At 37.9% G+C, this 14,517-nt stretch overlaps 1 protein-coding gene across 1 annotated transcript in view; it reads right to left on the bottom strand.

The window, feature by feature from the left end:
- LOC136041476 (nuclear valosin-containing protein-like) overlaps positions 1-14,517 on the bottom strand; it is a 79,821-nt gene that overhangs the window by 22,180 nt on the left and 43,124 nt on the right. The window contains exons 7-8 of the mRNA XM_065726169.1: positions 4,482-4,633; positions 2,429-2,556 (exon numbers count right to left, since the gene is read on the bottom strand). Coding sequence (XP_065582241.1) covers positions 2,429-2,556; positions 4,482-4,633 — 280 coding nt within the window. The remainder of the gene's footprint in view (positions 1-2,428; positions 2,557-4,481; positions 4,634-14,517) is intronic.

Genomic DNA, 14,517 nt, shown 5'->3' on the forward strand with positions numbered 1-14,517 from the left:
TTACAAATTTGTCGACAACCAGGGGGACAGCCCCTCCACCTAGATCGGGTGTAGTTGTTACTTACAGGTAAACTAATCTATCAAGCAAAAAAAAAAAAAAGCAGGACAACATACAATTATTGATCTACTCCCTACCCTGCTCCTTCCTTATTCCTAAATTCTAGGGCCAGCCACTATATATCATATATAATCATATAAAAATTATGTTATGCAACAAAAAAGGGATAGCAAGATACTGAAAAATGGGAACAGAAAAGAGTAATGAAAAGTGCAGCAGCCGATTTATAAAATGCAGGTGGCTGATGAAAATGAGACATTGAGATGGCTAGGACACGTTCTATGGATGAAGGATGACAGATTGCCAAAGAGCACCCTTTTTCACCAATTAAATAAATAAAAAAGTTTTTTTAAATGAAAGTAAGGAGCGACATTAAAACTTAAAACGAACAGAAATTACTCCGTATATGAAAGGGGCTTTTCTTCCTCAACGCCTCCCTCTGTACGCTAAAGTTTGACTCTTTCTCTTAGCTCTACTTTTTAAAAAAAGGAAAAAACTTTAGCGTAAAGAGCGGGGCGTTAAGAGTAAGAGCGTAAGATACGTATACGTTATAAAATATACATATAAAGTATGTAAAATGATATTATACATAAATATAAAAATACAAAGTGTATAAAATTTGAATATATGAAATACAACATACGTCCTTACCTTAGATCCTCCTGTGCCTCCAGAGGCGCCCAGGGCATCAACGAGAAGCCGCCAGTCATCCCTCATGTGCGCCGCAGCAAGGACATCTTCCCACAACGGTTGAAGGAAAGCATTTATGTTTCGCAGGTCCGTCTGATAGGTGCGCCGCAGTGTATTGCGCGGCCTGCCTCTTCTTCTTCTTCCTTCTGGTTGCCTCTGGAACGTCGCTTTCGGGATCCGGGAATCGTCCATACGAAGTACATGCCCCAAGTATTTCCACCGACGTGTCCTAATGACATCTGTCACTACGGGTTGTCCGGTCATCCGTCTCACCTTCTCATTAGAGATTTTTTGTGACCAATGGATGTTTAGTATTCTCCGGAGACATGTATTCTCGAAAGCTAGAATTCGCCTTTCTTGCGTGTTATTCAGATGCCAGGTTTCGGAAGCATATAACAGGACGGGGATGACGTTGCTATTGAATAGACGAAGCTTGAGTCGGAGGGAGAAATTCTGCGACCTCCATATCGGTTTCAGTCTGTTGAATGTGCCGGAGGCCTGCCCAATACGGCATGATGTATCTTTTTCAGTTGATCCCGTATTTAACACTGTGCTCCCAAGATATTTAAATTCTAGAACCTGCTCAATGTCCTGGTTATCGCATCTCAGGTGTAAAGGTGAATCGGTTACTGCCATACTTTTTGTTTTATCAGCGTTGATTCTTAGTCCCATAAGTCGGCCTCTGTCACGTACATCTTCTAGAAATTCTTGTAGTCTTTATTTACAGGACTCAATAAGCGTGATATCCTCGGCAAAGTCTAGATCATTAATTTGGTGTTCTAGGTTTAGTTGTATGCTTCTGGTGCCAGTGTTACGGAGCAGATGGTCAATGGCTAGCGCAAACAGGAAAGGTGACAAGACACAGCCTTGTTTAACACCGGAAAGGACACGAAAGTATCTTGTCCTTCCTTCTGTTGTTTTAACACAACATTCAGATTCTTCGTATAGAGCCATTATGAGGGTTATTAACTTCTCAGGGATCCCATAAAAAGGTTAGTAGTTTCCATAGAGTCTCCCGATGCAGCGGGAGTCAAAGCCAAAGGCCTTTTCAAAGTCTACAAATGCCATGTACAATTTGTTTTGCCATTCTCGGCTATCATCAATTAACACCCTTAGTGTGAAGATCGAATCGGTACATGAACGTCCTGGTCTAAAACCGTGTTGCTCTTCTATCAAGTACTTGTCAAGTGGACTCTGTATTCTGTGAAGGATTATTAGTGAAAGAAGTTTGCCAGGTATGGATGAGGTACTAATACCTCTCCAACTCCCAGGTATTGTCTTATCGCCTTTTTTGAAGAGTTTTATGAGTGTGCTGCGCCTCCAATCTGTTGGTACTTTTTGTGTCATCCAAATTTTTCGGAACAAGGACAGCCATATAGATATGCATGAAAACATACGTACAATATATATAATGTATATAAACATAATTTTCAGTGTTCGATATCACGGAGGCACTAAAACAAAACTGAAACGTCACTAGTTAAAATCGCCTACAGTACAGCAATGGGACACAAAAAAGGCATTTAAAATGACCAATAGCTGGCTCTCCATACAATAGATGGCTCTCCCAGTATGCAAAGACTCGATTCCCAATACGAAATTGTTGTTAAAAAATCCAATATGGACTTTAATTTCGCTTCGACGTGTGAATTAAGGTAAGGTAATTAAGGTATGAATTACCTGTTAACAGCAACCATTGCGGCTTCTCTAGCTAATGCCATTAAGTCTGCTCCAACATAACCAGGGGTCAAACGCGATAATCTTAACCAATCAAAATCTTCCTGAATTTTCAGATTTTTACATAGCACCTGAAAAACAATCAGAAAAATGATTTCAACGATTCAAATAAACTAAAGGCATATGTCTACCGGGGTATTTCAGAAAACTTAACAAACAGTAAAAACTAATCTTCACAAGTTATTTCATGGAATGCGATTTGAAAGAACAAGATTTCAGGAAAAACTTTCACGGTTTTTAAGAACTTCTACCTAGGTAGCATTATTAGTTAATACGACGGGTGCAGTGGAGACGTTAAAATTAGAATAGCCAAAACACAGGGTATTTTTTTTTCTTTTTTTACAGTTGAAAAAAGTTCTGAAAAATAGGAAGATAAATCTATGAACCAAGATTATAATATTGGAAGCGATGATGATGACAGTAGTCAAGTATCTTCTAAAGTGTAGGAGCTCCAAAAGACGAAGAAGAATTTGCTAGATGTTTTCCAGATAAATTGTCTATAGATTGTTCTGGGTACCCCTCTTACTTCCCGTATCTGTAACAGCAGGCTGAACGGAAAATGTGCTTCAATCCTGCTTTCTTGAATTATAATGAGAGAAGGGTTGAGATAGCTAGTAAACATTCTGCAGATGAAAGATAAAATACTGTCAATGATGGTCCTTGTCAGCGCACCATCTAGGGCAAAAAAGCAGGTTGTCATGGAACGGGGTAAGAATTGTCGTAAGCAAAGATATTAACGAAATGTAGACTTCTTGGGAAAGTGTTGAGGGAGGCTATTAATAGACCGGGATGGAGGAGGGGCATGCACAGCTGTGCTGCTCCCAAGCGGCCAGGTGCTGCATTGAGTTGATAGTAGTAGTAGTTGACCTGTAAACCCCTCACACATTGAAAAAGGCACAGTGGCCAAGTCAAGACCTGAGACAGAAGATTAAAGACAGACTTAGACCCGGTTTGTAGCTTTTGTCGCCACGGTCGCAGATTGGACATACATTGGCTGAGGATTTCCACATCTCTCAGCATCAATCAATCAAACTCAACCGTCAGTCAAATCATTGCACCAAGAAGAGTTGAAGATTATGTATTTTCATACAAGTAAGTAAGATATATTTGACTTACCAATAATTTTCAGCAAATATTGCTACGATTGGAGGACACTTTTTGTCAAACAAAGTCGATAGATTTATATTTTACGCCATGTAGATATATACCTGTAATTCTGCTCACCTCACCAAAATCCTGACTCCACCCCGAAATCTTGAACCAGCCTTGTTTGTGCATGGATGTGTATTCTATGAGGAGCAAGATACATATCTGATGGAAAAAAAATGTCCTCCAATCAGTTCAATATTTAGCAGAAATTATTTGCAAATTTAAACAATCAGTAACATCGTGTGTGGCGAAAAAGGACAGTGACAAGACGCAACGAAAGTTGAAAGTTTTCGCCACACTATAATCACTACTCTGACTCTTTTCATCTTCTTAAAGAGAGCTTTCGCCAAATTCAGCGAAAACTATCGGCAGTGTGCCGAAGGGTAGTGAGTAGTTCGTATGGCAAAATGCAAGGAGATTTTAAGTCCGAAACGTTGAAACATTGTATATGAAATATGAAAAGAAGGAAAACTTGGTCTTAAATCAAATGCGACTTTTAATTTTTAATTTTTAATATCTTTACGCAAGAGATACATTTTATTTTTATGGACCTATATTAAATAATAAAAAAACAATTAAATTATTAAATAACAATGGAACAGTTATTTATTCGACCACGGGTCGAATAAATAACTGTTTTTATAAATAACTGTTAATAAATAACTTTTTTGTTTTGTTTTTTTTTTGTTTTTTTTTTTACTCTTAATAATTCCTTCCTATTTAATTCTCGTTGTTAGGAATATCCTAAGGATCTACGAAGTTAATAGTCAATTGATTGCTACAAATTAACATGATCTCCGATAAAAAGAATCCTGATTGAAATATTGATTAGAAAATTTAATACTACCTTCAGAATTCGTATTCTGGCTTTTTCGTCAGGGATTCCTATTGCAATTTCTCTATCAAAGCGACCAGCACGTCTGAGAGCTGGATCCAAGGCATCGGGCCTATTTGTGGCTCCTATTACTAAAACTGACGGTTTATCAGGCTGGTTCAGATCTGAAAAAAATCAATTAGGTAATGTGAAAAATAGCAAAAACTTCCCCACCTTTCAATTCAGTTTAATTTATTACAAGAAAATAAGAAATGTAAAACGAATTATAAATGCCATTTCCTAAAAAAAAATGCAGAAAAACACTTGGAGCGGGATGGTTATATGCATACATAGCCAGTAAATAGCTGACTAACCATAAACAGAATGAAAAAAGCAAAAAAAAAGAAAAAAAAACCATTCTACAATAATAGAAAAGGAAGAAACTATAACCCATTTTTAACAATCACCCATATCAGACCTAGAAACCTTTGAAGGGAAGCCAGCCCTGATTCTACTTTATGCATCGGCACTGTTTCTGTTTTCTGTTTCTGTTTTTTCTTGCCTGTTTCTGCCTGTTTCTGTTTCTGTTTTTACAAAAAACAGAACAGAAAACAAAAACAGGCTACCTGTTTTTGTTTTACCTGTTTCTGTTTCTGTTCTGTTTTTTTTTTCATCTGTTTTTTTTCCGTTTCTGTTTTTTTTTTATCTGTTTTCTGTTTTTTTTTCTGTTTTTTTTTTCAAATGCCGCGCTATCTAGCGGGCATGATACCGAAACGCATGATACCTACCCGTACCTACCGTACCGAAACGCACATCTAGCGGACATGATACCATGATACCGTTGATTTTTGAATTTAAACAAAAAGGGAATAGTTGTGGGAAAAGTCAAAGTCATGGCCAATTGTAGAAAAAAGCTAAGACAGATTGTCCAATTAAGTGGGCAACCCAGTGAAGGTTAATTTTACCCCTTTGATTGCCGTTGTGACTGTCTCCCATTTATGCTACACCTCTCCGTGCATGCATGTCCCTTGCCAATGCCGAAATAGAGTCAACCCGTTGACTACGGGTTGACTACTTGAAAATTTTCCTCTCATGCATGTCACTCCACAATGCTCAACTAGAGTCAACCTCTCATGCTAGTTCACGGCGGGGTAAATCTGAGCGAAAGAGAGAGATAGAGAAAGAGAGAGAAGCTTGAACGCTATACAGTGGACATGGGCTAGATGGGAACCCCATATGACAATGTCTCTACTGTTGGTATATGTGTAGCGGATGGCTATTACCGCTTGAGCAACGGTCTAACCATTGACGGCTTTAAGGATTCGTGCTTTAAGCGGCAAACATGGGCTCAATGAAATCCCATATAAAAGAGGAATATAGCGTTGGTATTTACTTAGAGCAATGGGTTACCGCTAGAACAGCGGTCCAACAAGCCACGGCTTGAAGGCATCCGTACTTTAAGCGGTGAACCTAGACACCTTGGTATGTGTGTAGCGGAGGGTTATTACCACTTGAGCAATGGTCTAACCATAGAGCGTTATAGAGCGTTGGTATTTGCTTAGAGCAATGGGTTACCGCTATAGCGACGGTTTAAATAGCCTCTAACTTAAGCGGTGGACATAAGCTAGATGGGATGACTCTGTGTCTGTCTGGTATATATTAGCAAGCAGCGGTCTAAGTAGCCTCGGCTTGAAAGCATCCGTGCTTTAAGCGGTGAATATAGTGTTGGTATATGCTTTGAGCAATGGTTTACTGCTAAAGCAACGGTCTAAGAGCAACTAGGGTAAATTGTCAATTATAAATGACATTTAAGCTTGAAAGGAATATAGCGTTGGTATCACCCGATTGGACACATTTTATGACAAATTTCGCCCCCCCCCCCTAAAAATACGCTAGTGTGTTGAATTACACGAAGTTGCTCATCTTTTGTATGTGACTACAAGGATTTAACAAGAAGATGTTTTCTTTCCTATTAGAAATAGAAGAAGTAAGGAAAAAACAGCTGTTAAAACAGCTGTTTTTTTTTAAAAACAGCTGTTTTCTGTTTTTTCGAAAAACAGAATAGATTACAGAAACAGGTCACCTGTTTTGTTTGACCTGTTTCTGTTTCTGTTCTGTTTTTTTTTCTAACTGTTTTTTTCTGTTTCTGTTTTTCTCAAAAACAGAAACAGTGCCGATGCTTATTCTACTTCTATGCAGGGAAAAGATTACAAAAAAATCTGGATATGACTAATTTATTGGTAAAAATATGCACAAGATTTGCCGATAAAAAAAAATTAAAATTCCCTTGTGAAAGAAATTATAAAAAAAAAAACTGTCTTAGGTTTCACCGAGGGGAGCTCGGTCACTGACAGAAGATAGCCATGAGAATTATTTACGATCGGAAGAAAGTGACTTACATTCTCCTCCTCATGGAACTCCCTCTCCCAACCTTGACAGACCGTACTCTTTGCCCTAAATTGAGAAACAAACTGCGTCTTAAACCACATTTTCAATATCTACTCCCAGCCCCACCAAACCCCGCCAAATTGCCCCGTTTGCCTGGATCAAAGGCACAAAAAATTCAGGTTCTAAATCCTATCAATGCAAGAACTGAGCGTTACAGAACGAGCTTTATGCCAGGGTGCGTTGAAATCCTAAATAAATGAAATTTGTGTCAGTTTGTTTGCTAGCGTTTTAAATGACAGGCCAGTCAGGACCATCCTTTTATGTTTTTATAATTTACCTGACAAAAACAACGAATTCGGCAGTTTAATGATGTGGAATTTCGTTTGTAAATAAAGTATCATTAAATTCATTCATTATAATAAGAGAACATATATGTATGCACTTTATGAATGTAATACTGAGGCATGCATATTTTCCCAAAGATTTCTAGCTTAGGACTAAAATCCCGAGCTCTTCGGAGCTCTCAAGCTCTAAAATCCCAAGCTCTCAAGGATTGGTGCCCCTGTTCTAAATATATAGTCTAATGTGGTACTAGTTTGATCTGTTTTTTAAACTGAACTAAAGGTTTGTTTAAACTGAACTGAACCAAAGTACTGTAAGTACTAAGGCAGTTTAGAATCCGTTTAGCTGAACTTTACTATAATTCCAAACTGAAATTACGGAATGTCCATTTGAGGATGAAACGTATTTAAAATATATGATTTAGAAAATACGAGTTTAATTACTTGTAATACAGATGCTTTTCTAATGTCATTTTCCCCCCTACTCTAGGGTTGTACTGTGTTTGATCTAAAACAAAACACGAATCTCGAATATAAACGCCATCTTCGTGCCGTTCGTTACTCCGGTGAAACTTTTCCGAAAAGTAATAGTGAGTGGCGAAAAGGGATAAATTCTGCCAAGTTTCCGGATGCAAGTTCTAGTGATATTATATCTCGTCCATCTTGGATCGAACATTATTCAAAAATATTTTCGAAAGTTAATTATGCAGTGCATAAGCGTTTCTCGTGTTTGCTTGAAAAAAATTTGCCGTCACGTTTATGTCAGAGTCATGTGATTCCAGTTGAAAAGTGGGCTATTATTAAAGGTATTAAGGGTTCAAAATCAAAATCTTTGGATATTGATGGGATTAGTATTTTGAATCTTGTTCCGAATTCTTTTGAACTGGTATCTCATATCCAACTGTTTTTTCAAATGTATTTGAGTAGTTCGTGTGTGCCCGATTCGTTCCTATGCGGTAGCGCTACGTCACTTCTAAAAAAAAGGAAAAGATTCGGTTTCTTGTAGTTCTTATAGACCGATAACGGTAGCTTGTACTCTTAGCAAGCTTTTTGAACACCTCCTACTACCTTATATCACTAAGCTTGCTCTAAATGATGATTATCAATTTGGTTTTAGATCTGGGCTAGGCTGTCAGCATGCTCACCGTGCTTTGACTTCTTTATTAAAAGATGTCCTTCGCACTCGTCGCGTACTTCATTTCGCAACCCTAGACTTGTCTAAAGCATTTGACAGTATTTGTCATACTCAAGCATGGACAGCATTATGCCAGAGAGGAGTAAATCCGTCGGTAATTCACGTGCTTCGTTTTTGGTACTCCCATTCTTACCTTCGCCTTAAGTCATTAGATAATTCTTATATTGGTCATATCCCTGTTCGTTGCGGTGTAAGACAAGGGGGAGTTCTTTCGCCGTATATTTTTAATGCTTGTATTGAAAATGTATTATCAAAAATATCGACTACGTGCCTATTAGGACCATCTGATATCTCATATCTGGCTTATGCGGATGACCTTCTTCTGATTAGTCAAACTGAGTCTGGTCTTGCCGTTCAGTGAAGTCAAATACTTCTGCTTTCCGCGATATCGGCCTGTACCTAAATATTGACAAGTGCGAGTTTCTTGTTTTCAACGGTAATAATTGTTCAGAATCACTATACTGCGATGGTTTTAGTATTCCTCGTGTTAAATCGTTTCGTTGGCTTGGTATAACAGTAGGCAATTCTATGAATGCTCTCCGGTCTCGTGCTGTCAAAGATATTAGTGATAAGCTGAGGCCCGGTTACTCTAAGATTGTAGCAAATCGTGGACACTATAGGAGAAGAGCGCTAACCCGGCTTTACTAAAATTTTTGTGATCATTCTGTGCTCTTCTGTTCCGGTATTAGGCCACTTATGTTGACTGGTGATCTAAAACGTATTCGCATAAATTATTACCGGTACTGCAAATCTCTTTTATATCTACCTCGTTCTTACCGGAATACAAAAAGTATTGTGCGACAGATATTAGTGGCGCTTTCGAAAAATTATCTGCAAAGATAGCTATTGAAGCGCTTTATAGGCTAGGATGTTTTCATCGCCTTATCCGTCTTTTTTCTGTATGTGATTAAATTTTTTTTTTTGTATTACTTTTGCTGTTTTTCTTTTGTATTTTACTCCACTTAACCTCTGTTTTGTGAAGTGGGTGATAAATAAATTATTATTATTATTATTCAAGGCATCTTTTATGTATCTACGAAAAGCAATAACATTAGAGAATGCATGTTTATAAATTTTCAATCATTAATCAGGCTCTAAGCAAATTGTACAGGGATTAGTAAGTATTGTATGGATCAGTAAGTATATTACTAGAACCACAGAGCTGAAACACATTTGGATTTTACTGTTAAAATTAAATAAAAAAACAAATTTTTTTAGCTGAAAGTAAGGAGCGACATTAAAACTTAAAACGAACAGAAATTACTCCGTATATGAAATGGGTTGTCCCCTCCGCAATCCCTCGCTCTTTACGTTAAAGTTTTTAATTGTTTCAAAAAGTAGAATTGTGGCAAAGAGTCAAACTTTAGCGTAAAGAGCGAGGGATTGCGGAGGGGACAACCCATTTCATATACGGAGTAATTTCTGTTCGTTGTAAGTTTTAATGTCGCTCCTTACTTTCAGCTAAAAAAATTTGTTTTTTTTATTTAATTTCTGAACGTTTTTGAATTAATGCATGTTTGGTTTTGGCTCTCCGCACATAAATTATTAAAATGAAATTTGTATATTAATTCTTTTTTTGGCTAAATTGCTTTCTCCTAGTTTTGATCAGACGATTTTGAGAAATAAGGGGTGGAGAAGGAGGCCTAGTTGCCCTCCAATTTTTTGGTTACCTAAAAAGGCAACTACAACTGTTAATTTTTAACGAACGTTTTTATTAGTAAAAAATATACGTAACTTAAGAATTAACTTACGTAACAAACTTTCATAATCTTATATTTTTGTTATGTATACGAGGGGGTTTGTACCCTCGTTAATACCTCGCTCTTTATATTAAATCGTAAGTTTTGTCCCAATTCTTTAAGAATGACCCCTGAATCAGAAAGGCCGTAGAATAAATAGTTGAAATTACTGAAAATACTTTAGCATAAAGAGCGAGGTATATATCTCCTCCTAAATACCTCGCTCTTTATGCTAAAGTATTTTTAGAACCCCTCATATGCGTAATAATCTCTGTTAGTTTTAAGTTTAAATGCTACTCCTTCCTTTCATTTGAAAGAACGTTTTCATGTTTATTTTTCATTGTTTTCTTATAGTAATGCTAGAAAATCCTGCGCCCTTTTCATTGAATTTTTCTTCCCCCGTGACAGATTCCACCAAGGAAAGATCATCCAACATAGCCCCCTCCCCTCAGCCCCACCCCCAAACAAAATAAAATCCCCATGAAAACGTCTGTACACTTCCCAATAACCATTACTATATGTAAACACTGGTCAAAGTTTGTAACTTGCAGCCCCTCCCCCAGGGATTGTGGTGGAGTAAGCCATCCCCAAAGACATAGTTATTATGGTTTTCGACTATGTTGAACAAAATGGCTATCTCAAAATTTTGGTCCGTTGACTTTGGGAAAAAAATGAGCGTGGGAGGGGGTCTAGATGCCCTCCAATTTTTTTGGTCACTTAAAAATGGCACTAGAACTTTTCATTTCCGTTAGAATGAGCCCTCTTGCGACATTCTAGGACCACTTGGTCAATACGATGACCCCTGGAAAAAAGAAAAAAGAAAAAAAAAAAACAAATAAACACGCACCCGTGATTTGTCTTCTGGCAAAAAAATACAAAATTCCACATTTTTATAGATAGGAGCTTGAAACTTCTACAGTAGGGTTCTCTGATACGCTGAATCCGATGGTGTCATTTTCGTTAAGATTCTACGACTTTTAGGGGATGTTTCCCCCTATTTTCTTAAATAAGGCAAATTTTCTCAGGCTCGTAACTTTTGATAGGTAAGATTCAACTTGATGAAACTTATATATTTAAAATCAGCATTAAAATGCGATTCTTTTGATGTAGTTATTGATATCAAAATTCAATTTTTTAGAGTTTTGGTTACTATTGAGCCGGGTCGCTCCTTACTACAGTTCGTTACCACGAACTGTTTGATAAGAGGAGCAGGTGGATTAGCTGCTCCAGATGAGGTAAAGAAATGCATTATTTTCAGGGCGTGCTATGGGGTAGAGGGTCATCTAATTAAAATAAATGAAACTATAATCCAGCACAAAAAAAATTGTCACCAACAGAAACTAATTTTAAAAGATGCATTTTAATTAATGAGGTATATTAAGATTCAATCAGATATCAATTAGTCCTATTATCAATTGAAGAGAATGTTGGGGGGGGGGGGGGGGTGTAAATGGGTTTTTGAAATTTAGGAAGGGGAGTTTTGTTTCTTTTTCGTTTTTTCAATGAAGATACCCAAAAAGGGTATTTTCAATACATAAACGAAGCTATATTTTCTGAAATCTAGGGACAAGAGATGGGGGGGGGGCAAATTCTGCCCCAAATTTATACCAATTAGACTTATTCCACCACCTCACAGAAGAGACCAACATAACATTCCGTCAAAAAAAAAATATTACAAAAGACAATTAATTACTTCACATAAAGAATGATTTTACTCTTTGAACTTCAGATTCTATAACTAACAAATGACATACTTGGTCAATCATTACCAAAATTAAAAAAAAATCAACTGGAAGCAAGGAGCAACACAAAATTATAAAATGAACAGAAAATTATTCCGTGTATGAGGAGGGCAACCCCTCCTCAGTCCTTCGCTCTTTACACTAAAGTTTGACTTTTTTTTCAAAATTCTTTAAGAACAACTGCTGAAACACAAGGGCCGTTGAATTTGAATAAGAAGCCTTTTTAGAGCACTAAAAAATTTTTAGTGTAGCAACCGAAGGATTGAAGAGGGGGCAGCGCCCCTCAAGTACAGAATAATTTCTTTTCTTTTTCAGTTTAAATGTTACTCCTTATTTCAGTTGAAAGAGAACTTTTTTTTCAATTTCTGTTAGTTTTCAAATCACGCCAGAAAATCCCTCCTTAATAGAAAATTTCCCCAGAAGATTCTCAGAATGAAAAACTCCCTCATCTTCTCCACAGAAAATTTCCCACAAAAAAACTTTCGTACATTTCCCAATAACAAATACTATACGTAAACAACGGGAAAATTGCATAGCTTACAGCACTTTCCTCAAAGACTGCAATACGATCCCCAGAGACATAGCTAGACGATATTTGAAGTATGCTGAATCAAATGGTTATTTTATTCTTTTGATTGGATGCCTCTGTGGAAAAAAGAGCGTGGGTGGGGGTTTAGTTGCCCTCCAATCTTTTTGGTACTAAAAAAAAGTGCTAGAACGTTGAATTTCCGTTTCAATGAGCCCTCTCCCAATCTTCCAAGGCCTAGGTATTTTCAAAGACCATACAGTCTGTCCACGACACGTAAATAATAGTTCAATAGGGGGGACAATCCTTTTATTAGACAGTGAACCACAACGAAATAATCTCCAGATATTTCGGTCAGATATCAGTGTCAGACATCAGCAAATCAACTAAAACAATACAAAAAAACACCGATACTCGTACGAAACAAAAATTAGTTACATATTATTTAACGCTCTTATATCCTCCAAAGCAGTTGGAATCTCGCCAAAGCAGATGCAAATCTTTTTAATTTCCATGTTTCAGGGCCCTTGACTTGATCTTTAGATGCACAGGGTTTGTCCGGAAAGTAACAGGACTGAGTCGACTTAAAAACATTCACTGAGCCAACCGTTATAATTCTTTAGAAACTTTTGAAATAGGCTCCTCCTGCGTCAATGCAGCACTGCCAGCGCGATTTCCAAGCATTGAAGACGTCACGGTATGGATTCTGCAGAATAGCCTTGAGAGCCGCGGTGCATGCTGCTTGGATCCCCTCTGTCACCTAAAAATGCTTCCCTTTCATCGGCCTTTCCAGGCGAGGAAACAAAAAAAACAAGGTCCGGAGGCCACATCTCGGCTGTAAGACGGCTGCGGAAGCGTTGGGATGCCGGCCTTGGTCAGGTAGCTGTTCAAGAGAAAGACGGAGTAAGCCAGGGCGTTGTCGTGGTACAACTTCCAGTCAGCTGTGACGTTTTGTCGGACCCAATTGATCCTTCGTTTGAGTCTCTTGAGCACTTCCACATAAAACTTGGCATTGACGGTTTGTACAAGAGGAACAAATTCATGTTGAACGATGCCTTTGATGTCAAAAAAGACAATGAGTCTCGTTTTCACTTCAAATTTACTCATTCTCGCCTTTTTTGGGAGAGGAGATGCCGACGTATGCTATTCTGAAGACTGCCTCTTTGTCTCATGATCATACTCAAAGATCCAGGTCTCGTCACCTGCGATTATATTATTCAAGAATTAGGGGTCACTTTCGCATATGCTCAAATTTTGTTGGCATAATTCGACCCGCCACAATTTTGGTCGTCAATGAGCACATTTGGGACTATCTTCGCGCACACCTTGCACATGTTCAAATGCACCGACAAAATCTCATGAAAGACACAATTTGGTAAACTTAACATTTGGGCAATTAAACAAATACTTAGTCGACGGTCTGTTTGCACACATGAGTCACATTATCGGTGTTTGTCGAAGGTGTTCCAGCACTCTCTTCATCGGCGACCTCTACCGGCCCTCCAAAAAGGCCTGTTGCCACCGAAACACACCACTTCTTTCTAAAGCAACATCAGGGTAAGACTGCTCGATCATGTCAGACGTCTGTGTCACAGATTTACTGAGTTTCATAAAGAATTTAATAATCGCATACCTCTGCTCTAACGAACACTGTATTTTCGACTTGCACCACTCACAGAAACACGTCACGCGAAAATGACTGTCTTGACTATCCAGGTGCTCGGAGACAACTGACCAGCCGCTCGTTCGTTAGCTAGGAATGTCCTCTAACGAATCCAGTCAGAGCACGCACGCTCCAAGTACAGTCACGGCGGAAGAAAATCAGTCCTATTACTTTCCAGACAAACCCTGAAAGTTCATTATCAGGTAACCAAAGGTCACTGGTATTGAGAGAAAAACATAGAGAGAGATATTTCCATAATGGAGGAAACAAACGGGGCTCCAGCCAGTAGAAGGGAAAGACAAAACTAAAGCGACGCGAATATTTTGCCTGTGTGAAACAAGGTGTCTTCAACACTAAGGAAACAAAAGATAAAAACTAAAATAACCTGAATTAAATAAAATCCAAAAACAAGAAATAAAAAAAACAAATATTTATATATACGATTGTCGCTAGTGTGACTGAGCACCACAGAAGC

Source organism: Artemia franciscana, unplaced genomic scaffold (genome assembly GCF_032884065.1).
Source record: "Artemia franciscana unplaced genomic scaffold, ASM3288406v1 PGA_scaffold_23, whole genome shotgun sequence".
Lineage (NCBI taxonomy): Eukaryota > Metazoa > Arthropoda > Branchiopoda > Anostraca > Artemiidae > Artemia > Artemia franciscana.